The following is a 27,431-nucleotide window of genomic DNA, read 5'->3' as shown; positions in this document are numbered from 1 at the left end:
GCTTTTGGGTTGCTTCTGCCAAGATCCTTGAGGTCCCTTCCAAGGTGGTGTTCTGTGACTCGAATTCCAAAGATCATCTGCTGCTGCCATGCCACGCCCCCCCCTTTGTCCAACCAAATAAGATAAAACACAGTGAAATACCACTTCAGGATTAACAGGTGGTAAATACTCTTTATAGTTCTAAGTATAAGTACCCTGCCCCATTTAGCAGGTAACAAGCAGCTGTAGAGACTACATACAGTGCAGGTTTGTTTCTGTAAGTGATAAAGGGCTCTTCCAGGAGGCTTGCTTTGATACAATCTGTTAAGAACATAAACCTCATCTATCTCTTAGCCATCTCCACTAGGACAGATGTGGTGAGACTTTGTCTTTCCAAGCAGCATACACAATTTGAGGTATTGAATAAATGACAAAGAATTTGGTTTAGAATTCTTTCAGTAGGGAAGAAGTGTATAAAGGAATGCACAAAAATCACTCAAAAGGAGAAAGGCTACTATGGCTAGGAACAGAATTGTGCTTATTATTTCACAATAACATCAATGTTAACACTGAGCTCTAAAAATTGTCTTGGTGGTGATGCTTCATCTAAATCTGCCCATGAAGTCTTTCACACCACACCACTGATTAAAGCCAGATGCACACTTTAAGTGGGAAGGTAAGGAATGATGACAACACAGGAAGAACAACCACTACCACCCAAAGGCAGCGTAAGAGTTTAAGAAAACTCCAGGTTTTACTCAAAAATCACTTATGATGATGGTAAGAACACTACCTAGCTGTCAGAAACCATACTGAAGACAAAAATGAAGTTATCTCTTTTGTTTGAGAATACTGATGGAGCAAGTTACATACAACAGCATCCCTTTCTTACAGACACTGGCCAAAAATTTACACATAAATATCAGATCAAAGCAGAAAGTTACCTTCCAAAAGTAAAGTGTCAACAACCAGAATTTATCCTTCATGTTTGTAGCAGTGGAGTTATACAGCTTGTCAGTTACCAAATAACACCTGGGCTTGTTAGCAGCATCTTTCCTTGATAAACAAACACTTCACTGAGTTGAAATGCAGAAATATTTATTTTGGTTTCCTTCATTGGTTTTGAAAATTGTTTTGGTTTTATAAAACATAGAAATAGCCAACACTAAGCAAACATTTGAATTCCAATGTAACAAACTACTGCTCTAACAGTTGACTTGGATTTGTGTACCTTAATTGCACACATGTATGAAATTATGCTACAGAGTAGTGCATTACAGTCACACACAAATCTTAGTGCAAACCTTGTTGTGCTTGTATTTTACATATATCCATGTTTTCAAAAACAGCAATGAATGCTAATGCAAAACCAACTCTGTTAAGGATAGCAAAAGACTTATGCTGTAATAAGGCTGATTTCTGCTGATTTCTCAAACAAAAGGTAACTAGTTATTTTGTAATTTATCCGGGAATTCGGCTTTTATCCCTGAACAAATACCTATCCTGTGCCAACACACTGATCTGTTGACATATATAAATACTTCCATTGCTGCAAAGCATCAGGCAAAAACATTCTACCTGACCTATTTTGCTATTCAGTGAAGAACTCAGTGGCTCATACATAAAGCACAGAAAACTGAGAGGTTATGGCAGAAGCTCTTCTGCTTATAGAGGACCTGGCACATTTTAAAAAATGCATTTTAAATACACATTCATTATAGGGAAACAAGTGGCTAGTACAGGTGCAATGTTTACCTGACTGTTAGCATAGCCCAGCCTCCTGAATGGTTTTGGTTTTAGGTCTCTAGTGTTCTTGCCAGAGTTAGGATCTGTTCATTTACAGAGCTGGCACCACTCTGGAATGGTGTTAATGTAGCAAAGGCTACACTTGCTGAAAATTAACTGCATCCACACTTCCACTGCAGAACCACCTTATGGAGACTTACTCTGAGGAACTTTTATTCATCAGTCTCCTTTGTGTGGAGTTCTGACTTCTACCTTATAGAAGTACATCTCTGAACTGGCTGCAGATACAGAAGGGAGAAAAAAACACTCAGATGCCTTGCCCCAGTTAATATTAGGACTAATGCAAGATGTGATACCAGCTATACAACTGTAAGGGTTGGGTTGTTTTTTATTTTTGTGGTTGGTTGGGGGGGGGTTCGGGGGGGGTGGTGGTGTTGGTATGGGTTTTTTTTTTTTAACAGATTAAATAATCCTTCTGAGGATGCAAGATACTTAGAGGCATTTTCAAACCTGCCAAATCCTTTGTGGAATTGACAACTGCAGAAATACACTGCAGACAGCAAACATGCTGACAATAAGAAAACCTTAGCTCCTTGTTGAAGGAGAGTCCCATTTTTGGCCAAGGAAGTCTTAAATAACTTACATATAGTTCCATTTATAATTAAGGCTCTTTTTGGAAATTGTAGGTCACCATAAAAACAGTATGCAACACAACTTGACAGTAAGGCAGTGTTCCATTTCTTCAGTGTTCCTATGGCAAGTACCCATTTTTGTACAAGTTAATGATTGCACAGTTTCCTTCCCTATGTTTGCTGTAGTCAAATTACAGATATGAAGGCCAACAGTAGACATCAGACGTGTGCCACTTTCCTCATTCCATTCAGTTACATTTTGGCATTAGCATAGAGTTCATCTATCTGTGACTGGAAATATTTTCGCAGTTCTGGTCTCTTCGCCTTCAGTGTTGGTGTCAGCAGGCCGTTTTCAATAGAAAACATTTCAGTGTGCATGACAATGTCTTTGACCTGGAAAGTAAACAGTTACTAGCCAAACTACACTCCTTGAAATAGACAAGGCTATTAAAAAAACTGCCCAGACATCATAAAGCTCATCACTTAAATTTTTCAGATATAAGTTAAAAGCAGTTCTGGAGAGTCAGATTATACTGGTGTTTAGAAGTTTAAAGAATTGTTCAGTTCTCACAAGTATCTTACCTGTTCAAATGACTTTAAACCAGATTCTTTCCCAATCATCACCATGTCTTCCAGGATGTGTTTTTTGAGGTCCTGTGGATACAGGAATACATTGTATAGCTTGAAAGAGTTGATGCAGAAGAACTAACTGTTTAGTTAGATATGACTCACCTTGTTTCTGCATAGCTCTTCATAGGAGCCTTCAAATCCCTTTTTCTTGGCCCAGCTGCGCAAAGTCTCAGGATCAGGTACCACAACAGCTACTAAGAAGGCCTAAAAAGGAATTTTTGTCAAGCTTTTTTTTTTTTCCTTTTAAAGTCAACACTTTAGTTCCTACACATTTCTTACTAGTCAGTGTTAGTTTTTGGATGGCATATCTGATCCTGCTGCTTTCTGCAACTTGACCAGAGTGCAGTTCAGAAGCTTGCGCTTAAGAGAATTACTCTTGTTAACACCCACATTTCAATTTACACTTGTAAAAACCTGGACATCTTCGTTTGGGTGGTTTTTATTTTTCCTGCACACTGTTAGCAACTTAGTCATTAATACTCAAATTAATTCAGCTCCACTACCTGGTCTGAAACTAAATCCAGAAACATGCTATATAACTGCTGGAGTCAAAAACTACATTCAGAACCGAAGTGTGTAGTGTTAAAAAGTTTAAGATTTCAGTCCCGAAGTTTGGGGTGAGGGGAGGGAGGAAAGGAAGACTTTCCTGCAGTCTCTTCTTGCATTCATTTTTAAAATTACCTGAAGAATGCTTACCTGCAAGCTCTCTCCATGGACAAACACCTGAGCAAGTGCTTCACATCTCAAATACACATTTTCTATTTTCTCTGGTGCAATGTACTCTCCCTGGGCTAGTTTAAATATGTGTTTTTTCCGGTCAATGATCTTCAATGTACCATTCTGTTGACAGAAATAACTTTCACTGAGAAGAGGCACTTCAAGTGAAAAACCAATCTCCACAGCTTAAGCATGCAACACTGGTACAGTAAAATAGTGCTAGAGCCAGAGTACTGTCAAACTAATATAAGAAGGAAACAGGCTCTGCACCCATCCAACCTAAACTAGGGAAAGCCCCAGACACTGCTCATACTTCAGCCCCAGGCACACAGATTTATCTACAACAGTAATTACCCTCCTCCTAAAATTACTCATCTTTCACCTAATTCATTGTGTTTAATACAAAATATTTTATATTTTATTTATTAAATTACTGCTAATAACTACAGAAGTACATTTCAGCTATGTAAGTTAACTTACTGGTAGCCATTTCCCAATATCTCCTGTATGAAGCCAGCCATCTTTGTCCAGAGCTTCTGCTGTTTTTTCTGGATCTTTCAAATAGCCGCGAAATACATTTGGCCCTTTTACACACACCTGAAAACAACCATTTGTTAATGTATGCTACCATGAAGGGAAGTTAAACACCCTTTGCAATAAATGCTTCTCCAGTTGTTCTCAATAACCCCCACTAAAAATACAAAATGAAGTTTATGCATGAGTACAGAAATCTCTACTCATGGTTTCTGGAGACCTAACGTTTTCCATTGGTATAAAGTATACCAAGAAGCAATTGGGAAGCATCTGTCTCTTCTAGTCCAACAGCAGTGTTCCTACCTGCTAATGGAATAACCTGAATTTATCAGAGAAAATTTATTTTTATTTATCTGAAGAAATTCTGCTGGATCCAGAAATATTACCCCTCAGCCTGGCAACATATTTGTTTCAGCTTCAGTAAGCAGCAGGGGCATTGTGCTAAAACTAGTGATGAAAAAGCTGTTTATCAAATAAATTACATGTTTGTTATGCAAAAGTGAACCAGTTAATAGCTTAGGGCTTAGAGCACTCAAGACTCCTCTATAAAGGAAACCTGCAATTTCTTTAAACTAAAGGTTGTGTGGATTTGTGTACCAAGTAGGAAACCAAGAACAACTTCTCTGGATAAAACTGGATACACGGACATTATGAGGATCAAAAAACATGCTTACAAGGTATGAGAAAAGGACCAACAAGATTAAAGGTTTGGAGAGAAAGATGATGCCAGAGAATCAGGTCAGACCTTACAAAATTAAAACAATTAGTAGACTATCTGTCAGTAAGAGAACATAAAAGTAAAGCAACTAGTCAGGAACATGGAGTAGAACCTGAAGTATCCAGACATGATTCCAGATTTAAGTAATTTCTCAATATAACACCCAAGGTTGTTTAAGTTTTCTTTGGTGGTGAGAGGGGAGACACACGGGACAGGACTCTTATTATTTAAGGAACAGCAGAACTATAAAATACCTCCTTAGAAGTGAGGACAGAGAGAGATAGGCAAGATAAGCAATACTGAAACAAAGCTTAAAGATGCCCACTGTGCACAACTGTTGGGGAATCAGGAGTCCCAAAAGCCCTGAAAGCCCTACACAAGAGTCCTCAGAAGCAACAAAGGATTGAGAGTGGTTTACCATGTGTGGATGACAGGAAACAATAAAAAGGGTCTGGGCAATAGTATCAGGACTCTAGAACTAATCTAGAAGAATGGGATAGAAAAATCCAGTTTTAAGTTAAGGCCAAAGGGATGATAAATATCAATAGGGGCTGATAAAATACCAGGCCAACTATTAGTCTAGGGGATTTGTACAATCCTAAAGTGGACAAGGAATTGGCTAAAGAATCTTCAGGCACTAATATCAATTCTCAGACTAGAAGAAATTACTAATGTAGTTCAAAGACCAGTTCTTGAAAAACTCATTCCAAGTATTTTCAGTGCTTACCTCAGCATAAAAATATAGGCATGCTGGTGAACCACAGATGTCAGTAGGAGGGAGATCAGAGTATTAGTGATGGTTCTAATGACCTTGTAGAAACAGTACCAAACTTGTGACCAAATCAAGGTCATGTTTTAAGAACCAGTTCATTTATGCTATAAAACAGAGCTTATCTGGAAGGATACAAGTAGAGGAGACCTGTGTCCCAGTCAAGTCAAAGGCTGACTGACAACTGTTTCATTTTCCATGACTCTAACAATCACAGGACAACAGTAGATGACAACTTTTCCCAGTAGAGACAGCAAACCATTTATCTGTATCCTGCTAACTGGCACTAAGACCTCATCTGCATATGAGCATATATAATTCTACTCACAAATTTATCCTTCTTGAACATGGATAACTGGCAAGAGTGAAAAGCAAGGCTGACAGAACAGAGAATATTGAAAGCTTACTCTCAGAGAGGACTAGGAGTATTAATCCAGCTGAAGAGCAGATAGACAATGAAGAGGACCACCTATTTTTGGCAAACAATAATGACAGCAATTCTATAGCTATGGGCTTCAGTTCTGTGAAACGAGTTACAACACTTACTTGTTAAATTCAGAATAGCTCACACTGAGGAAGTTAGGACTGAGAGACTAAGACAGTACCTGATATATTAAGAGGCTACCACATTTATTCAGGTCCAGAGTAACTCCTAATGCAGCAAACTTTCACAGTAAGTGCAAGCAAAACATTTTTAGAAGTTTTTTTAAAACTACTTAACTGCTTCTCATTATGGAAGTTTATACACATTTCCTCTAGCAGACCAAGCTTTAAAAGCATGAACTGAAGCAAAATTGCCAATGAAGACTAAACATGGGGTCATATGCAAGACAGGAAAGAATCTTGACATTGCTCTCCACTTGCAAACAGTTACCAAGCCCAACCAAATCCTTAAGTATTTCTGGGAATTAAAGCCCAATGATTTGTCTCTAGTCTCATACAAGTTACAACCAAAACAAATAAAGATTATATATTGCTTGCAGTCACAAATTAGTTACTTGCTTAAGCCACTTTTTATTTATCCATTTCTCACCCCCCAGTTGCCCCCAAGGCCTCTTGAAAGCATATGAAAGACACTACCATTAATTTGCTTCAGGGCTCTTACTACATAGACATTTGCTCAAAACAAAGTTCAAGCTGTATATATTTTACTTGGAAAAAATATTGAAAAAGACAGTATATAGCATTACATACAAAGCTGAGTCCGCAATTTGTAGAACATACATGTTTAATTAGTGCAGGCTGTAGAAAAGAGTTCAGAAGGATGTGCAGACAGTTAAATCATTAGCAGCCTTCATGGCATTTTATCTCCATTTCTCTTAACACTGTTCCAGGCACTTTAAATTACCTCATCTCACACATCACAAGCTGGGTAACAAGCTACATGAATCAGTTGTTCTCCAGTACTTGGCAGTGGGGGTTGGGGGAAGCCCTCTACTAGCATTTTACTGAAGAATAAAAGCAGTACAAGATAGCTAGCTTCTCAGCTATCCCACAGCTGGAAGATGGCATGTTGGTCATACAACCATAAACACACAGTAATCTGTTATCCCACAGTAATCCGCTTTTTCTCCCCTCAATACACTATTTTCTGTTTTGCTTCTGTGAACAGTTATCTGACATTGCATGCAGGCAAGACAGGTGTCTGATTTTTAGTTACAGGCCATGTTACTAAACTCAAACAGTTAGCTATTTCAGGAACAAAAAACATTTTCCAAGATTGCATAAGAGGCTCACATGGACCTTTTGAAATTACTTACCTCACCCTCTCCTTTGGCAGCCAAGTAATTCATTTCTTGTACATCAACCAGCTTGATGATACTGCATGGCATGGGTGCTCCAACATGACCTATTAAATACAGTAACACTTCAACAGCCTGAACTCCTTTTTTAAAAAGTTAGGTTCTTAAAACAACAAGCTGGTTACATGCTAAAGTAAAAAAAGATGTAAAAAACTCATTTCTGCTAATGTACTACACCAATACCAGTACAGTAATAGCTTAAATTTGCTGGGACTGAAACATTCTCAGATATCCCTAGAATGTTACAATCTATACCATGTACAGGCTTGCTTTTTCTTGTAATTAGGATGCTCTCAATGAATGCATTTAAGTAGCAGAAGTCCCACTATAGTTTCAACTATCAGTATTATTTCAGTTAGGGAGACAGAAATATAACAGCCAAGGAAAATGCAGACTGTTCCAACACTGAAAAATTCCATTTAAATTTCCAGCACTGTGTTTATATACAGCAGACTCATATTCTGTAAATATTACAATGGTTGATACTATGACCTCCCCTCTCCTAAATCCACTTCAACTTACAAGGACAAAGCCTATTAAGTTTGGATTACTGAACATTCCTAGCAATTTAGCGGCAGAAACTTAAAGGGATCCCTTCAAAACTTTACTTCACTTGAAGACAGACAGAATCTTATACTTCATGATAGGTGTTAGTGAAGACTACATGTGATCAGACTCTGTAGCATCCTGAAATTTAACAAACAGGCAGACTGTTAAAACACCATACCTGCTGTCCAGTCACCAGGTAGTGACAGTGAGCATCCAGCTGTGCATTCAGTCTGTCCATAACCTTCATAGAACTAGGATGTGAAACCAGAAGATTCTTACTTTTCAACATACAGTTTCTTCATTAAAATGAAAGTAATATTTAATTATTTTTCTAGTTGTTTAAATTTGAGTTTAGCAAAATTCCCAGCATCTTCTAAAAACAATATCACAATACACAATTTTAAGTGCCAATATTCCACCTACAGTTCCAACATTTACTCAAAGTTTCACTCAATTTCACATGCTATGTGACACCTGTATAGACCAAAACAAAAAGGAACAGAGGGAGTAAGAGAAAAAAACTAAGAACAGTGGCATTAGCAGTGACTTCATTCACATCATTTAAGGACAGGTTTGTCCAAGGCAGCCAGGAACAGAATCCCTATACCCCAACACAGCTCTGTGATTACTACATACAAGACAGGTGTCCCTTTTCTGTGCAGAATGCATTGCTACACCAGCACACTACTGAAGAACTTCATGAAGTCACAGAAGCCTCACACTGTAGAGTGTTTTCATGTTTTATACCCTTGAAATTTATTTCAACCCATTTGTTCCATCCTGTAATGTTGTTATTCATATTTTACCTCAAAAAGCATATACTTTGAAGAGGCTCTGAAAATAAGTGCAACGTGTGCAGTCTGATTCTCCACTGTCTAATCTTCAACACAACACCACTACAATATCATCACATTGATTAAATTCTCTACAGTAGTTATGAATACTTCTGTAAGCGAGGCAAACCCCAGAAACTTAATCTAAGAACATTAATTATTGCTTACAGCAGCCCCCTCCGCAAAATTTTCCCTTAAGACAGTTCAGCTGGTTACTTCAGTTATAATAAAGACTTTGGGATGAATACAGAAATCTCAATGGACTGAGAGATAAAATCTAGAAAGGAGTACCCACTTGTGTGGTCTCCAAGAAGAATGCCAGAAAGAGTTATCCATATAATCACAGACTTCTAGAAATGCTCCAACATCAAAGATGGAACTGGGTATTAGAATCTTATGTTTTACAATTAAGGCCAGGAAACTCACCTGACAGCCAAGAGCTGTTCTCAGGAAGGTCAGTACACTTGCAGATACAGGTGCTGCTCCTGTAACCATCAGCCTTACTTTTCCTCCCAAACTTGCCTACAACAGACACAAGATACTGTGGACACCAAAAGCATTTTAGAGAGATTTCCAGAGTCTTTTTCCATCCTATCCTCAGCCACTATTCACCCACAGTGCCACCCACAAATGTTAAAGATTAACGTTTAGTCTCCCATTGCAAGCTGTCTTTCTCGCAGTGTTTTTAATCTCATTAGTGGTTGGAAGAAACAGTATCTCAAACATACAGTATCTACAAAGACTATGCTGTGGTGTTGCTGCAATGCAGACTCTGCCAAAAGTCAGAAGAGCTTAAGTCACAGCCTTACAGCAATATTTATTTTTAACTGCCTTGTATCAGCTTCTCATACATCCTGAATGCTATAAAAAGCAGCCACAGCAGCATGTTGTACAACCAAAGTCAAGGCCATAGCAAGTGAGTGCCAGATATAATAGCAGGCATAACTTGCTGGTGACCAACAGTGAGGAGACAGTGGGGGCTACAGGTGGCACTGTGTCACATTTAGTATTCCTCCTTCAGAAGGACAGCGTTTGCTTTCAAAGTAGTAAGAGAATCCCCAGGCTGTTTTAGAGTAACTTCCTTAATACAGTTAGCTGATACTACTAGAACAAAGGGAGTTGAAAAAATGGAGTTAGAAATAAAGAGACAGCTTTGATTCTTATTCTGAGTAGCAAGGTAGTCTTTAATCAGTGATGAAAGCCATACCAGATTATAACCATTCATATGAAATTCAGCAATTGCAAATTTAGACTCAGCATACCTGTATTTTGCGGAAGATGACTTTATCCCAGAAACTGTTATTTCTAACTATACCACTTCTGAGTTCTGCTTCTTTCCTCTTGGAAGCAAAATCCAGCATCCATCTCTTTAATGAAGTATCTGCCTGTCCAAAAATCTATTAAGATAGACGATCTCTGGTTAGAAGCCTCACAGACTACCATTCCCTTTTTCTTACAGAAGCATGCATAGAGATTCTTAACAGTGAAAACCAAGTAAATTAAACAACCTCTTGGTAGGCATCTTAATTCTAGTAAGAAATACTTGCAGATTTTGATTTTGGCTTTACCTCAGTTCAAGAGATGTCCACCAAAATTAGCACTTAACTAATTCTTGCTTCCCATCATACTGTGCAATGCTGTTTCAATGTATAGTTTTTCATTAAAATTAATGAATGAAAATGGATGTTTTAATTTTCTATTCCACTATGATCAAAATTAATATTGAGTATATAATCCTCAGCATATTCTGAGAAGCACACCACACCATCATAATATGTAAAGTAACACAGGGCTTTCTGAGGAGATGCAGGTCCCTTCAGAAACACTAAATGGAGATCTGTCTTCCATATATAAACTTGCTTTTTAGGTAATTTTTCAAACGCTCCTTCTAGTTATTCTCAGGAAGCCACAGAGCAGACTCAACAGCAGACCACAGATTAGTATGTTCGCTTGGAAAGACCCAGCAGCTATTCAGCATTATGGCTTCCCTCTGTCACCCCAATTTCCCTCTTGTTAACTTCACATGCTAGGTTACTGCAAGGCTGGGTGAGGTTGAAACAGTGCCATAGAAGCGTGAAAGCCTCAGGGCACCACGGTTAACAAGCAAGTGGACATCATGAAAGGAGAAGAGTCCCCGGCTTTGGCTCTGCTTCTCAAATTGCAGTACAGAATGCGTGAGCAGAACAAGGGGCTATATTTTAAGCACTACAGGCTGGTCTCAGGATTTCCTCCCCTCCAAATGGATCCGAGTTGCACTATTTGTTCCTGGGGCCAAACAGAACCTTGTATTACTTGCTGTTCCTCTAGTCTCATGATTAGAGCACTGTCCTGGCTAAGACAGCATAGACAGCTCTGCCGGTTTTTTAGCAGTCACAGGACTTACTATAGCCTTCAACTCCTCTGGCTGCATCCTAAGAAGAGTCAGTCATCCATATCCAAGAGGATGATTTAAAATCTGAAGTCCAAGAAATAATCTACTTCTGAATTCCCATCTCAGGTGTCCCTGAGCAGGCAAGCAGCAAGCACAGGAGGGACTGGGGCTGCAGACACACCTTCTCCCCAGCAGTCCCGACTGGCTGGTTTATGGTTCTCCCTGCGTACACATCCCTGCAAGCACAGGCAAATACCTGACCCTGGTTTGCAAATTCCACTCCATGAGTCAGATGCGAAAAGCGTGGCATGCAGATGCTAAGCCTCATGTTCGTGTTGTAGACCGGACTTAAATAACTTGGTCAGAGCAAAACACTAAGTCATTAATCAAGCTAGAGAGAACCAAGTCCCCCTAGTCAGACTTTTCAACACTTGTATTTCCTGCCTGAAAGTGTTTTAATACAACCAGTACTATTCCCCACACTTTCAACTCTTTCTAAAAGAGATACACAGATTTGTTAGCATGACAATTTAACATACCAGAGCACAACAATTACTCCTACCCTGGCAACACAAACTTCATGAAGTCTCTTAAAACCCTGCACAGGTCTAGACTTGTGCCTGTGGACTTACCTTGTCAAACATTCTGTTCAGCAGTCTTGGTACTACAGGAAATATAGTTGGCTGCAGTGTTTTTAGGTCGTCCATAAGTAGTCTGATATCCCCTTGAAAGAATCCTATCCGAGCTCCATGGCACAGAACAACACACTGTTAGAAAAAATTAAACACTCTGAAAACATGGGATGTATAATGTATTCTAGCTGTACAAGTATAACAATCCTATGCAGAGTGGACTGTGCAGGATCCACCTGAAATCCTCTCAAGCTTCTGGACTAGTTTTCTGCAGCATTCTCAGATTATAGGATGGGACTAGAAAGACCAAGTAGCAAGACATGCCTGGTGTATACAGGCCAAGGACTTTGATAGAATAAGATATAGCACAAAACCCCCTATCCAAAAAGAGCAGTTGGACAAATAAGGCAGTGCCAATGACTCAGAGGTAGCAAGACTGAAAAGCAGAACTTCTCTATTTTAAGTATTTAACAAGCTTATTTAAAAAGTCTAGACCTTTGTTTGTTCCCTGCTATATGCTAAGAAATTCTGCATTTAAAGTCAGTACACGCTATTTGCTGGTCCAGCAGGGATTTCTGCCTTGATTTCTATTCTCCTGCACTCTGGTTTTCCTTCCTGTTTCACAGGACCAATGTGAGCAGAGGATTTATTGTTAGGTGATCAAACCACTCTTTAGAGGATTCTAGCAGAACCACTACTTACTTCTGCATCACTTCAGACCTACACCAAGGAAGGCAGACTTAATCCTGTTGTGTTCTACATTCTCTACTAAGAGTCTAGAAGCTCCACCCCCCACACCTATTTGTTTAGGTTTATTCTTTTTAACATCTCTACTCTTCTTGGTTTTATCTATACCTACTTGGTTTTTTACTCCTGCTTCCTCCGTAACACCTCTTCCTTCATTCCCTGCCATCCATTCTTATCCTTTCTGCACGAGACATGCTGAAGTGTCACTTTTCCCCTTCACCTGTGCTTTGTCACCATCTGCTAAAAAGCAGCAAATGCATCAGTCCAGATGGACTGAGCAGTAACTGCCTTTGCTAGGTGGGAACACGTTTGTCCTGTCAAGTTCACTGACCCTCTAACTTCAGAAGCCAAAAATCAGCAAGCATCAACTTTACAACAAGGGTAGGTCTCTAAAGATAGCTTCTCACATAGCTTGTGTTCATACCTACCCCAAACAGTAAATCTTTTCTCCTTTCTACCAAAAGTTTTCTTGTATAGAACATAGGGAGATTGAGCAAGTAATCACCTACTTTGTAAAAACCTCAAACAGCAGAAGAATACTGAGATCCAAACACTTTCTTCTCATTTTATCCTTTAGAATACAAGTTCCCATCCTGTTTCTACTGCATGATCAAGAGCAGAGCTGTTACCTACAGAGCTTGTACCTTCTGGTGCAAGACAGGCATCAGTAAAACAGACACTGAAGTATAACTGGTATCCAGGTTACCAGGAGAAAGAGTGCTGAAAGCCTAAGGGCACCTGTACACCTCAGTTAGGCTCTATTCCCAGTCTTCATAACATACATATATACACCCACATGCATATATGCATTTTTATATGTGTATATGTACACACTTTTGATAGAAAGCTCAGGATTCCCAACTGAAATCCTGAGTCCATGTGCCTTTTCACACTTGCACAGAGCCTGTTATTTCCCTACATAAATTGGGACATGACTACCTTCAACAGAAGTTTGCAATCTCAACTAAGGGAGAGGTGTTAATTCAACTTTACTAAGTACAATAATGAAATACCCATGCCTCTATATAAGAAGTTTGAGAAAATTGCACCCTTTCAGTAATGCATACCACCTAACTATGGGCTCAGGGGTCCTTAAGACTAACAGTATTAAGACAACCTGAGCCCCTTCATCCTCAAAAATGAAGCCCCAGGTTTTGCTATATGGCAAAACAAGCTATCCAGGAGAACTTCAAGGTTTGTCATTACATGGCACTAAAAGCCATTTTCGTTTCCTGGAAGAGAACTCCACTGAAACAAAATCCCTTCCTTTTACTGAAGTTTCTTGGAAGCAATGGTAAGTCTAGCCAACTTAAAATTAGTTTTGTGTAAGCAAGCAGGATGCCACATTATAAATTTGTAAAGTTTGCAGACTAAAGAATGGTATGAATTCATAATGCACTGATTATACTACAAGGAATTTCTAGGCAGTGTGTGTGTGCTAAGGGATTGTCTCATGTTCTAGTACACCAGTTTATTAACCCTAGCTCTAAGGTTAATGTTTACGTTTCAGCATGAAAACCAACTGTCTAGGACTCAATGGATATTGTTTATGGGATACTGTTTTCCTGAACTTTACCTCAAGCTTTCATACACATGTGCAAGAGTCAAAAAAGGAATGGCATGTATCACTGGGATTCAAGAGACACACATTCTTTAAGAAAAGCAAGCTTCCCTATAGTTCACTACAACAAACAGATGCTTACCTCAACGATTCTCTCAAACATATGAGCCAAGGGCAGGAAAGATATCAGAACGTCATCAGAGGAAGGCATAAATGTTTTCTGAAAGTGTTAGTAAAATTTAAATTTATTCTCATTGATTCTCTATTTTGCCCAAGTTAAACACAACAATGAAATCTAGTATCTAAACTCTAGCACAGTCCTTGCTTCAGTTTTGTTTGCAATGAAGCTGCATTGTCTTTCATTAAAAAGATTACAGCAATGACTTCTAGTATGAGTAAACACACACTGCAGAAATGAGTACAGTGAGCAGATTATTACAACTTATCATTCATGCAATTATGAATAGAAACAAAGTCTGATAGAAACCACAGAAAGGTCCATTATATACACTGGGAGGGACAAGGAATAAAAACAGTTCAAGTAGTATGCCTTAGGGTTTTTAAAAAAAAATACACACTTTCATCTTAGATCAGAAAGTCTGCTTATCCAATTTACCATAAAGTTTGTATCAAAAGTACCTTACATGATCTAATTGTGAGACCAGTTGCTTAATTTAAAAAACAATTCTATATACAGAATACTTGGCAAAATAAATAAAACTGTATTCTTGATTACATCTGTCTATGTTAGAACTGTCTTAGCTAGCCTGCAGATGAACTTTAGTAGTCTACTGTAAACTAAAATTAACACTGTACCACAAAAATAGAGTCATGCTGCTTCCTTGCTAATAACAAACATTATAAGCCTGTGACAGAATGTAATTTAGATCTACATCAGGATCTTTGTAACATTTTGCTTGGATCAGACCAAATTGTAAGTTTGTCAGGTTCCTGACCCTGAGAGAAGAAACTAGTAAACACTGACTTCTGACCTAGCATGGGCAGAGTGCTGTCAAGTTACATTTTCACTTGGATCTTACTAAAAGACAAGACCAAAGTTAAAGAGATTTCAGTGTTGGTTTTACTCCTGAGATTCTTCCCCTCATGGAAATCCACAATGTTAACCTTTGCAGTTTACCTCTGTAGTTTTCACAAAAGCTGAAGCATTGCTGACTATGTTTTGATGAGTGATCATAGCTCCTTTGGGATCTCCTAAGGAAGAAGCACATCAGGATGCAACAGTGAAATTTTTAGATCCTTTAAGTTACCAAGCAGTGGTAAAACTAATCTAATAGCATTTCAATCAATCAGTCCCTTCTTTGATATTAATACCTTTCTTTGCACATCAATTAAACAAAGGTAGAGAATTAGCTAACACTTTCAAGAATAGCTGGTAACAGTTAAGTAGTAAGTTTGTGCAAAGTCCTCAAATTTCATAAGGAGAGCAAATCCTTAAGAAAATGTCATGTTTCTTCGACAAGCTTCTCATTCAAAATTCAACACTTCTGTGAAGATGCAGCTATCAAAACCAGACTAATTTCTGTTCTCATATCTGCTTTAAGCATACCTTGTCATTGTACTCTTCCCTTTTGCTCCCTGCCAGTGTTGGACATTAACTCGCAAATGTCAAGTGTGACATCTAGACAGTCTTTCTGTTTTGGTCTTACAGTACAGTCGCTTAAAGTTAAGCAGCAAATTTTGCTAATACAGGACAAAAAAAGACTATGGAATAATTGAAAGTCTGAAGCAGAGCCCTTATTATAGTGGAAATACAGGTTCAGTACTTATTTCAAAGCCCACAAATGTAACACCTCCACCCTCCCAGTACTGCAAGTCTGTATTGATTAATGGGAAAAATCAAAGGGAGCCTTACCATATAACTTCCCCAGCTACTACTTGCCAAAAAGATGCAGCAGCAGGGGAGAGGCTTGAAAAAAGTAGGAGGGCTTCTGAATTACTTTTGCACATACAGAATAATAAATTCTGAATAATAAAGTGAGGTGTACCTGTCGTTCCACTGGTGAAACAGATGACTGCTAGATCTTCTGGCTTTGGAGGCTATGAGAGTTAAGAAAATATTAGTATGGTTAAGATAACAAGGAAAGAGATTTTACTGCACAAAACACTGAAATACTAGTGTGACTTTTGAGCTAAGGGAAATAGGGAGATCTCCTAGTTTCATCTAGAGAATGCTATCCAGCTTCAGATTGTCACTTGAACTAGTTTCATACTTACCATAGGTTTTTGCCTGTGTGATCTTCCCAGCTCCTACAGAAAGGAGAGAAGGGGGAGTGACAGTTTAGACATGAGCATGTAACTTTTTAAGTCTACCAGACAAACTTTACAAACACCATAATATTCCATTATTTAGACTGTCTGTTAAGGTATTTTAACTATTGTAGAGTAGCAAAGGCTTCAAAGGACTTCTTAAAGATATATAGAATAACTACCATGTCCTACAGGTACAAAATTAGTAACAAACTCATAGGTTTTTTTCCCAGCTAGCAAACCAGAAGTCACTCACTAGAAAAGCTCAAGGTTAAACAGTGTTATGACAAGCCATGGCCATCAGGTAATCAATCCTACTCCTCATGCAGAAGACATGTGCCACTGACAACTGTTGAATAGATGAAACAAGATTCATCTCAGTAAGCACCTCGCACCAACATCACTGCTGGTGGGAAGGAAGACTGAGCTTCCCCATGAAGGGTCATTGGTGGTTTGTTCATCTTTTATAGTAAAGAGTAGAAAGCACAAGGTTCTCTCCTCCAGAACCTCTTCTTCCCTCTCCCTCCTTATGATTATACAGGCCTGACCATTAATGACATCATAGTTCTTTAGGCAGAAGAGACTGGATACCAAGAAGATCCTTTTATCATCAAGGACATAACGATTAAGAGAAAAGACTTGAAAGCCAATAATCAGTATCTATGAACTTTAACGATTCATATCAAGACTTATTACTCTCATGCCTATTTAAGACTAGAAATAATACTAGCTTAAGGACTTATGCAAATTAAAATGGACCTTTTGTTAAGTATAGATTTGGAAGCACCCTTTGAGGGCAGACACATCAACCATTGTCTTTACATTCCAAGTACACATAGCACCATGCATTCCTTTACTAGCCCTAGACTCTCTTTAGTATGATGCACCTCAGATTACCCAAATAGGTTTAAGAAAAAAGGAATGTCTGGTAACATTCCCATACCTGTAAATTTGACATTTTGAAACAGAAAAATTTGCCACTATGACAGCACAGCTGTCTGCTCAAAATAGCATCTGCATTTCAAGTAGCACTGGAAGCTCAATACTTCCCTACAGCCTGTTTTGAGTAAAATTTACTGAATATACAGCTAAGATCTCCACACACTTCTTTTGATCTCCTAGAATAGAACTCCAACATGTCTTCCTATTGAACTGCCATTTATTCGCAGCTACTCAGCTCTAAGTAGCCACAACATACGCACAAATATTAGGTATCAGAAACCAAGTTTACAGCATCTGGGAGATAGAGAGGAACTGATTACATAACCTATAAGACACAGATGAGGAATAAACTCAAGCCAGAAATCCAGAAAAAAGTACTTAAAGCTAGAAATATTAATTCAATTCTAATCTAAACTCCTAAACAGTTCATAGTTGCCTTTCAGGAGACACTAAAAGCCTCTAACCCTTTAAAAAAAAAAAGGTGTGACAAAACTTATTCCTGCTCACTGAAACACTATTAGAAATATTTGTTTGCCTAACTTCTGAGATTTAGAGAAAAGGCTCTTGGAGCATCTATTACTGCATTAATCCAAACATCAAGTGTTGTTAAGTAAGAGCTACAAAGTACTACTGGAAGTCACTAATTAAGCATCTAAACTTCTAACTTAAAGTTAACATTCACCCCCAGTTTTGTTTTTCTGTGGCTAGAAGATCCAGTGGAAAGCATCTTCCTCTGCCAAAAACTGGAGTTCAACTCAAGGAAAGAAGCTGATTTTAGTGTACCAGCTTGCAGCTGGGCAATCTTTTTCTATGTTTAACCCAACCCTTCTGCTAATGAGCTATATAAGTCACTTACTCTACATAATGTTTTTAGCCCCAAATTGACAGTCTTGCTGAGATTATAGCTACAATATGGTTAATCATCTTTTAAAAAGACATGCTGGCATTTTTGCATCTTTACCAGAAGGTGGCCCTGTTAACATAGCAGTAAAGACTGCTGCGAAAACAAGTTCAGCAAAATGAAGTATTTCACACCAGTTACTGACACCTGCACAAGACAAGAACACTTATTTGGAGATATTCAAGTCCTACTGAGCCAAGCCTTTACCAGAACTCCAGCTGGAACCAAGCTAAACCCGGTTTCATGATCTCACAGTAAAGATGTACTTTATGCAGTTTGATCCTGGGACAGAGTTCTTCTCCAAATAATGAGTGAAGTTATGAAATAAACTTGCATAATATCTATGCAGACAAAATAACTACAAGCAAAACCAAGACTTGAACATTAGGTGGCTAAACAAATTGGTTTCTACTTCCAAAAGCTGGAAGTCTTCATTCCCCTGCACTACCATAAGCTTATCCTGGAACAGTTTACTGCCATTTTTCTCCTCCCCAGAAAACATTTTGTAGATTCAGTGTACAGGGGAAGACGTCATTTTTGGCAAGACTAAAACCTACACAGGTTCTTTTTGAAATAAGTATTTCTGAAGTATTAGTCACAGTATATAATTATCTGTTTCACAGGGGCAAGCCTTAACACTCAGATCTGATGTTCAGTCTGGACTATATTAACAAGCTTTTGTTCTGTCATCTTGGCATATACACTTAAGTTTTGACCATTGTGATATACTATTAGCAAGTTGTTTTCCTTTTTTTTTTTAAAATTTTTTTGTGTAAGCTTCAATCAAGAGATAGTTAAGTATTTTGAAACTAACCTACCACATTTTGTTCAGTCCTAAAAATCTGTTCAGACACTGTCTTCTTCCACAAGTAAACGGGATGAAAGCAGTAAAGTAGGTTAAGCATGCTTACCTCTAGTTCTCTCATGCTGAAGACTTCCACCCCACACTTTTTGCCACGTTCCACAAGATCCATGCCAAAAGACTCCATGATAACAATGGTGTTGAGTATTGGAGTCTCCCCTTTTTCCACATTGGTTAGCAGAAGTTTAGCCTTGTCAGGTTTGTCACAGAAAACCAGCGACAAGTCAGCTGATGAAGGAGAACAACATTATCAATATGACGAGTTTAGACTAGATCCATAGATACTTCAGAACATGGTAATGGAAGGCTTCTGAAGACTACAGTTCTGCCCTCGCTCAGCTCTGCCATCATACATACAGTTGCTGAACTACTGAAAGTGTCCTACCTTTGTTCACAATGTAGGTAATTGCTTCAGTTCCCAGTGTATCGTAGAGTGGCACCACCACCATGGAGAATGCATAGCATCCCTGTTCAATGATAACCCACTGCACAAAAAGAAGAGATGCAAGTCACTAGGCAAGTTGTAGCAGACCTCCGAGCAAGACTCATATTTGGATTCTAAGAAGGAAGCTAATAGGACAGAGCTCATTCGGACAAGTCATTATAAAAAATAAGCAGCAGTTTGCATCATTTGTTTACTTCGAAGACCTAAGTTTAATTTGTGGATGGAAGAAAGAAAAAACAAACAATAAGGACCTATGGGAAAGAATCCAATCCAGTAAAATTCCACTCTGCATCTAAGAGTAATTTTAAGTACTTTTGAAAAACAGTAAAACATTAACTGTCTCCTTAGTTTACCTATTAACAGAAAGAGACTTTGAGTAAGAGCACAGTATTTTTTTCTGTTTTAGGTTACTGAGGTAGCCAAAGCCTTCAATATTCTGTATTACCATGGTATAAGAATTGGAGAAAGACTTGCTCATGTCTTGACACATCAAATTTATATATACAGTGTTCTTACTTCTACATTATCTGCATCTCATCTGATGGCCAGACATGAAATATGTGTAGTTAACTAGAACTCCTTTGGAAAACCAGCCCCAGAAAGTTTCTCAGAATTTCTGAAGACTAACCATTCTTTAAAGGAATCTAATCTGAAGACTTCTATAAAAATGCAATTACATCCCTGCAAGCTGCAATAAGAAGGATTTGCCTGCTAACAATTGCAGTACTCAAACATAATGGATATTGCAGCCTTATTGGGTGTGATGCAAGCTGACAATGCCTCACAGCAAGCTTGGTTTCACCCAAAGTATGATCAAGGTAAGATAGTGATGTAATTCTTTTTCCAGATAGTAGCTATTAGGTATAGTTTGTAAACAGCTAGCTACACCAAAACACAGGGTAGCATGCTATTCCTGAAATGGGAGCCTCCAACATGAAAAGGCCAGTGGAACCAGAACATTTCAGTTTTTCCCCATCAAAGAGTGACAAAAATTCTTAGACAATACCTTTACCCAGTTCCAGTTACATGAACCAAACAACATGCATCTTTAAAAGTTATCAGAATTTACAATTCAACAAGGATTGCATTAACAAGGGTGCTTATTTCCCGTCCCCACACCCGAACTGTCACACTTTCCAGTGTTTTTGCAGGACACTAGCCAGTTACCTCATCCCCATACGATGACAAATTTAAACATCATTCAGCTGGTTATTCCATATAATATCTAATATAGAGTCTATGTTCACAAAGTTGCTAAATCTCAGTTTTATGAACCGTTTATTAGGGGCAAGTTTACTTCAGTAAGTTCTGTATGATTGAGACAGCCTTAAATGCAGGGAATTTTTCTGAAAGCATTTATGCAATAGATAAATTGTACTCTTCTTGTCCAAAAAGTTTTCTTATAAAACTGGTACAAGGCCAACTAACAGGTAGCTAGACTTTCATGCAGACATTAGACATACTGATAAGTCTAAGCAGGCACACCTATACCAGCCATGAAAGGGTCCACTGAATATTTTTTCCTAGATAGCATCCACCTGTACATGTAACAAGGGGGCAACTGTATTGCTGTTCAGCAGACTGAAGTTTAGTAGTTAATAGGGTGGGGGTCTACTACAGTAGACTTCAGAAGCTGCACAGAGCAATAAAAGCTTCCTGTTGCAGCTTCCAACAATTCTTCACACCATCCTTCTCAATACAACAGCCAGCATCTTTATTTTCTAGACTACCAAGACATTTTTCTTTGATTTTAGCTTCTAAAGTTCAAAGTATTTAAATGCAAATATCAAACCTTGACACTTCAGTTCTCTCTCAAAGCCCAAGCAAACAGCTAGTACTGAATACAGACAACAGTCTGAAGGTTTCAATATATTTTCTGACATGGCTTTGATCTTCTCTTAAGGGACACTGTGTATCACTGTCCTGTTTTCTCAATCCAAAACATTACTTCCTTGCTTGCAGAAGAAATCATCTGTTTTCCAGTTACTTAGAGAAAGTAATATTTTTATTTATAAATCCAAGTTTAGGATTTTTTTGTGGATATTTAAGTAACACGTTAGGGTTTTCCCCATTAGGGGGTTTCCCCAGCAGTTTTTTCCCTGAACTGACAAATGTGAATCATTTCACACAAAAAGCTTCACATAATTTCCTGTCTGGATTAGCAATTATGTTGGGGATGTCACAACACCCATCCACTAGTTTTCAGCAGGGAAAATCCCAGATTTAAAATTGCTGTCTTAAACAAGTCTTTCCAGCTCATTCCTGACCCAACTCAAAGCCCGCTGAAGCAATGCAACTCAAGCACATCTTGTCTCTGATACAAGAACAGACCACACTACCGTGCTCTCCTTTAGAAAAATGCACTGACCCAGCAGTCAAAGACTTCGCACTCAAAGGTCTAGAGAGAAACAGTTCAAATTGACACAACACTAACATCTGGCTCCCTTTTTTACTTCCCATTCATAATGTTATAAGCACAGGAGATTGAACTGAAGAGTCTGTAACATCATGTCATTTAACAGCTTCCTAGTTGTGATATCCCAGCCTTTTTTGTTGCAGAAATAAAACGAGCTGTTAGAACTGAAATTCCAGCAGGAAAATTCCAAGCAGCAAACTACTGCAGATTTAAGAGTCTGGAAAAAGTGTTTTTCTTCATCTATACAAGGCTAGAAGTAAGGTTTTTTTGTGGTGTAGTTTGGGAAAGGAAGAAGTGGTTCAAGGTCACTTGTCACACAGCTTGCATTTTAATGACAGCAGGGAAGACAGTGACAAACTGAAATCAGAAGAGATCCAACAGCAAGCTGTTATCCAGCATGACCCAAGACACGGATGCAATTTCTAACCCTGTCAACACTGTAGATGGCTCTAGATAATGGCATCCAGCTGGGAGTGTTTAATCAAGAGGGACAGCATATTTTTGACAAAAACTTAGGAACCAGTCTATCTTAATACAGGTTTGGATTGAACTAGCTTAATGCAGCAAGCACCAGCTCAAGCTACTAAGCACATAAACATAGGTTTGAGAACTTCAGTCCTATTAAGTAGATTTAATGAACAAGTCTAGAGAATAAATATTGACTTAATATTTCATAGCATTTTTAGAAACAGCAATCTAGAATGACTTCTGGGTTAAAATGGATAAACACTAACTAATCAGTTTAAGTATCCCCATAGTTGTCTCAGCTTCGTAACATCATTTTGCTTTGTCAGGTGATCTTCTTTAATTATGTCACTTCCCTTAGTCTTTCTGCCCCTTTATTAAACTGCAATTGATTTTCAATTTCTGTCTTCATCAGCAGGTCTCCCTCCCAGAATCTTTGTGCCCAGGGCCTCTGGCAGAGATAGAACTACCACCTTTTGCTATCTCTTATTTGTCCCAATATTTAATTACTATGCGTTTTTGTGTTTTGAAGGGTTTTAACACCCCCTTCTGACTTCCAACCACTTTCTCTTAAAAAGTGACATTGGAGTACAAGGTAATGCAAAGCAAATGGTGATAACATTCACTAAGTACCACGTTAGCTTCCCATCAAACAAGCCTCCTCTATAAACTGGAAAGAGAAGAGAATAAGTTCTTCTGGATTCCCTGATTCTCTTCCTGCTCTCCAGCCTTCTGCATTCAGCTCTGGGAGCAAAAAAAAAAACAACACACCAACAATGCAAGACACTAACTGTTGTGTCAGTTGTCAGTTTTGGTTCTTGGCTAAGGATGCCATGTCTGTGGTTTGGGGGTCTACAATATCAATCTTTAGCCTTTTCCCAACATCAAATGGGCTCCAAGTAGGGAAGCTCACTGTGGGCCACTTCAGTAACAGCTAGATCACCAATACACACACTGTCAATTAAATTACCTCAGGTCTGTTTTGTGAAAAGATTCCTATATATTGAACATGAGATGGCTTGAAGCCTCGGTGGAGTAATGCAGAGCCCACACACTCAGCTCTGTCTGAAACCTGGAGGGACAAAAGAGAGAAGACAAATAATTGAGAGCAAGCACATCAGTGTACACCCCTCAACATTATTTTACCTTAAGTCTTAGAAAAAGAAGGCCAATAACTAGTATGAAGTAGACAGAAGTTTTCTAGGCTATTTTGGATGTCCTCTGTGACCTTGATAACCCCAATATTGCAGCTTCATTACACTGTACTGATTGTAGATACTACACTTGCACTCAGTATGTAGTGGGAGACACTTAATCCAGTTGGACTTGAAAGGGTTAAGTTTAAATGTTAAGCTCACATACACAGAAAAAGCTGTTTTATCTGTATTAAACCCCAGAAGTGAACCTGGAATGATTCAGCATTATATTCCTGCTCAATCACAAGCACTACACATGTACCCCTTCTGTTTCATTTGGTGCCTATGGGAATAGCATTTCTCCCGTCAAAAAGCAGGAGAATATGGAGGCAAAACCCAGCCAGTTCTATATATGAAGCTTCAGAAGGCCATTTTCCAAATTCTTTCCATATAGCACATGACCTGAATCCATGTTAGTCACGTAACTCAAACATCAAAGCTTTATTAAAGAGAGGTTGCACCTAACAAGCGCACAGCAGAATCACCTTGGAAAAAGTGAGGTCTGCTACATACAAAAGGCGTTTAATGACCTTAGCAGTATGCAATAGGCAAGGTTTATGCAAATTTGAAGACAACTGATTAAATCAGGAATGACCTAAAAGTGCACAGCTGTTAAAAGATTTGCATAAAGATATTTTTAGCAATCATGAAGAAGCATGCTACTAGTTAGAAGTGTTTCTGTTAACGCCTTATACAACCATCACTCAGCACTATGGAGACAAGTTGTCAAGAAGCACAAGTAACATCTGTAGATGGGACTTTTCCCAGTGTAAAATGAGCCTCTCCGAAGCAAGCACCTCAAGTAGTAGCAGTCTCAGTCCCTGAATGCTGCTTCAAAGCTGCAGCCCTTCAGAGGCAGCGTCCAAGTTCTGAACAATTCTGCCATGAGATGCTAAAAGCTGCCAAGATAACCCAAAAACTTCTGAAAAAAAATAAATTAATAAACCAAGTGCAGGAGATACTCTTCTCCCCCTTGCACATATCTGAGGCTGTTCCTTTAAGATACTCTAATAGGAACTAAGACTTTTCTGCAATATTCTGCTACTCCTTTAAAACATTATAAATAATTAATATTTGTTACATCACATTACTGGATGTTGTATCAATGGTCTCAGCAAACAAAAAGCAGGTCTAGCACTAAGTTAGAGAGACTACTTACCTCTTTATAGGAGATCCACTCATACGGCTGGTTTGGTTTCCTAACACCTAGACATGGACCATTATCTAAAAAAGATAATCAAAAGTTACCCAAATTTAATCCCTGACACCACACTAACTACAGTCTGTGTTAAGCCTCTAGATTCTTTGCAGACACTTTCAGAAGACAAACCTTTTTTTTGGGGGGGGGTGGGGTGGGGGGGTGGGGGGGTGTTGGGGAGCAGGGAGGGAAGCTGGGAAAGGACACAGAGGCAACAAGTCGATTTAGGCTAAGGAACACAGCACTGGACTTTATTCACACAACTCTGCTTCACAAGAGGTCACAGTTAAATCTGCCTTCAAGAAAGCTCACATCCAATACGTTTATCATATTGCTAGGTAGACATCCCCTATCCCCAACTACATTTCAGAAAAGCCCAGACCTTTAGTTCTTAACATATTGTTGAAAAAATTTTTAATTTTAGACTTACTTGATACTTGCACACCCCTTTGGAAAATATCATAAGCTGTTCTCACATCATCATAGTAGTAAATCAACAGTTCATCACTGTTAAGAAGAGAGGACCTTCGCGCATGCTCACCACCCTAAGAAAGCCAATTAGAAAGGTTAGACACACTTGTTATAAATGAACAGGAAATTCCTGAAGGAATAAACACAACTCATCCATTAAGTTTTGTTATGAGCCTTGGCAAATTCTGCTTCAGAGAACTTCAGTTCTTTTCATCACCAGTGGATATCTGCAAGGTTTCCCAGGACATTATTTAAAGAGTCAGACTGCTCCCTGCACCACTAAACCTATCAGGCAAAAATCTTATTCCTCAGCTACCTATGATAGCACAGAACAAATGAGAACAAAATGCCCTCTGATGTTCCTTACTAGACACAGAGTTTTTCTTAGAAATGTTTTACTCTATTATTGTAGTATACAGCATAACTAATTCCATCAAGTTTTCTAAATCAGTCCAGCCTCAGAGCTCTCTAGATACAGTACTAAAGATTACAAAAAGTAGATTAGGATCTCAATTAGAAACTTAATCACACTTCAAACTGTGGTTTCAAAACCTAAATGATTTTAAGGGTGGTCAACAACACCCTAAACAAGTGTTCTCATAAGTAAAATACTCTGTACCAGATAAAAATTGAGTCCTTTAATCCAATTTAAAGTTCCATCTTACAAAAAAGGTTTCCTCCTGATGTAGTTAGAGGCAGTCAAAACAATACTACCTGGAGGATTAAAATCGCCATTTTTCAGCAGGTAAGCATTTACATAGGCTACAATTAGAAGTCAATACAAAAATTTAATAGTTCATATTTTTAACATAGCCCTTTTTAGAGTCATTGATAAAATAATCTCATTTTATATCAACCAAGTTTCACAAATTGCAGTTATGCAAGTACTACTGGGCTACATTTACTAGTCCTGCTATGACGACAGACACCTACAGGCAAGTTCTTCGCAGAAAGAGCCTAGCTGGTTAAACAGAGGGTCTAGGGTAAACATCACATAAGATTGTCTATTAGTAGCTGTAGTCAACTCCCGGCTCTTTCACAAAGTCAAATCCTGGACTAACTAAAACTGTGCCTGAATTGTGCCATCATCCACAATGTCAAAAACCTATTTGTATGCAATCACAGACTCTTCCCAGCCATTGGTTTATCTTCCTCTTTTCAAAGTACCCTGAAAGACCAGACAGCATCTGTTTATGTATAAGCTAGATAAACTCAGCTACAGAAGATGTCATATTGCCCATGTCCACAGAAAGGAGTTAGCAAATTAAAGGCACATCAGAGAGGAAAAAATATTTTAACACTAGAACAAGTCTAACTTGTTTTAGCAAAATGCTATGCGTAATGCAGTGCTTGCCACTCCTTTAACAGCAAGCAGAAACGTACTGTTAACATGACCCAAAACAAAGTTAAAGACTGGCTTACCTCTAAAAATTCATAACATTAGAAATTACTTGCACTCAGACCTGTATCTACTCTATAGAAAGTGAATGGATGACTAGTACATGTCTCCACCTGAAAAGAAAAGCAAGTCTGCTTGCATTATTGCACTAGTTTCACATATCTTGGATAACCAAGGTCAGCTTCTATATTTTCCCAGTTTTACCGCTTCTGGAACTAACCTGAGGAAGATCACAGTGTAGTTTGCAACCACAGTCATAGGTAATGTCAACAAGTGCAGTGTATCAATATGGTGTTTGATGTGCTGCAATTCTTGAATCAGGTGGAATATAGTATGCTAAACCATTCCCTGGCAACAGTGAAGAAATATTTGTTTTCTCCTCATCTGAGCTACTACTGTTTTGTTTACACACCCTATTACTCAGCACTACAAAAGGAGTTTTTGCAGGGCCTGAGGCACTAACCAAATCTGAGGATGAGACTTATGACACCCCACTGCTTAGATACAAGACTGACTGCACTGTCCTTCTGAATCACAGAATGGTTTGGGTTGAAAGGGACCTTAAAGATCATCTAGCTTCAACCCCCCTGCCATAGGCAGGGACACCTTCCACTAGACCAGGTTGCTCAAAGGCCCATCCAACCTGAC

At 38.6% G+C, this 27,431-nt stretch overlaps 1 protein-coding gene across 1 annotated transcript in view; it reads right to left on the bottom strand.

Annotated features, from left to right (window-relative positions):
* Positions 1–1,060: 1,060 nt before the first annotated feature.
* Positions 1,061–27,431, bottom strand: part of ACSL1 (acyl-CoA synthetase long chain family member 1) — a 40,875-nt gene continuing 14,504 nt past the window's right edge. Inside the window, exons 3-21 of the mRNA XM_074822739.1 lie at positions 25,344–25,458; positions 24,875–24,939; positions 23,490–23,591; positions 19,579–19,678; positions 19,243–19,421; positions 16,456–16,488; positions 16,227–16,278; positions 15,359–15,432; positions 14,363–14,440; positions 11,913–12,047; positions 10,172–10,306; positions 9,336–9,431; positions 8,255–8,327; positions 7,486–7,574; positions 4,185–4,301; positions 3,684–3,827; positions 3,090–3,191; positions 2,940–3,011; positions 1,061–2,750 (exon numbers count right to left, since the gene is read on the bottom strand). Coding sequence (XP_074678840.1) covers positions 2,610–2,750; positions 2,940–3,011; positions 3,090–3,191; positions 3,684–3,827; positions 4,185–4,301; positions 7,486–7,574; positions 8,255–8,327; positions 9,336–9,431; positions 10,172–10,306; positions 11,913–12,047; positions 14,363–14,440; positions 15,359–15,432; positions 16,227–16,278; positions 16,456–16,488; positions 19,243–19,421; positions 19,579–19,678; positions 23,490–23,591; positions 24,875–24,939; positions 25,344–25,458 — 1,902 coding nt within the window. The 3' untranslated portion in view covers positions 1,061–2,609. The remainder of the gene's footprint in view (positions 2,751–2,939; positions 3,012–3,089; positions 3,192–3,683; positions 3,828–4,184; positions 4,302–7,485; positions 7,575–8,254; positions 8,328–9,335; positions 9,432–10,171; positions 10,307–11,912; positions 12,048–14,362; positions 14,441–15,358; positions 15,433–16,226; positions 16,279–16,455; positions 16,489–19,242; positions 19,422–19,578; positions 19,679–23,489; positions 23,592–24,874; positions 24,940–25,343; positions 25,459–27,431) is intronic.

Source organism: Strix aluco, chromosome 4 (assembly GCF_031877795.1).
Source record: "Strix aluco isolate bStrAlu1 chromosome 4, bStrAlu1.hap1, whole genome shotgun sequence".
Classification (NCBI taxonomy): domain Eukaryota; kingdom Metazoa; phylum Chordata; class Aves; order Strigiformes; family Strigidae; genus Strix; species Strix aluco.
This window is presented reverse-complemented; position numbering and strand designations above follow the sequence as displayed.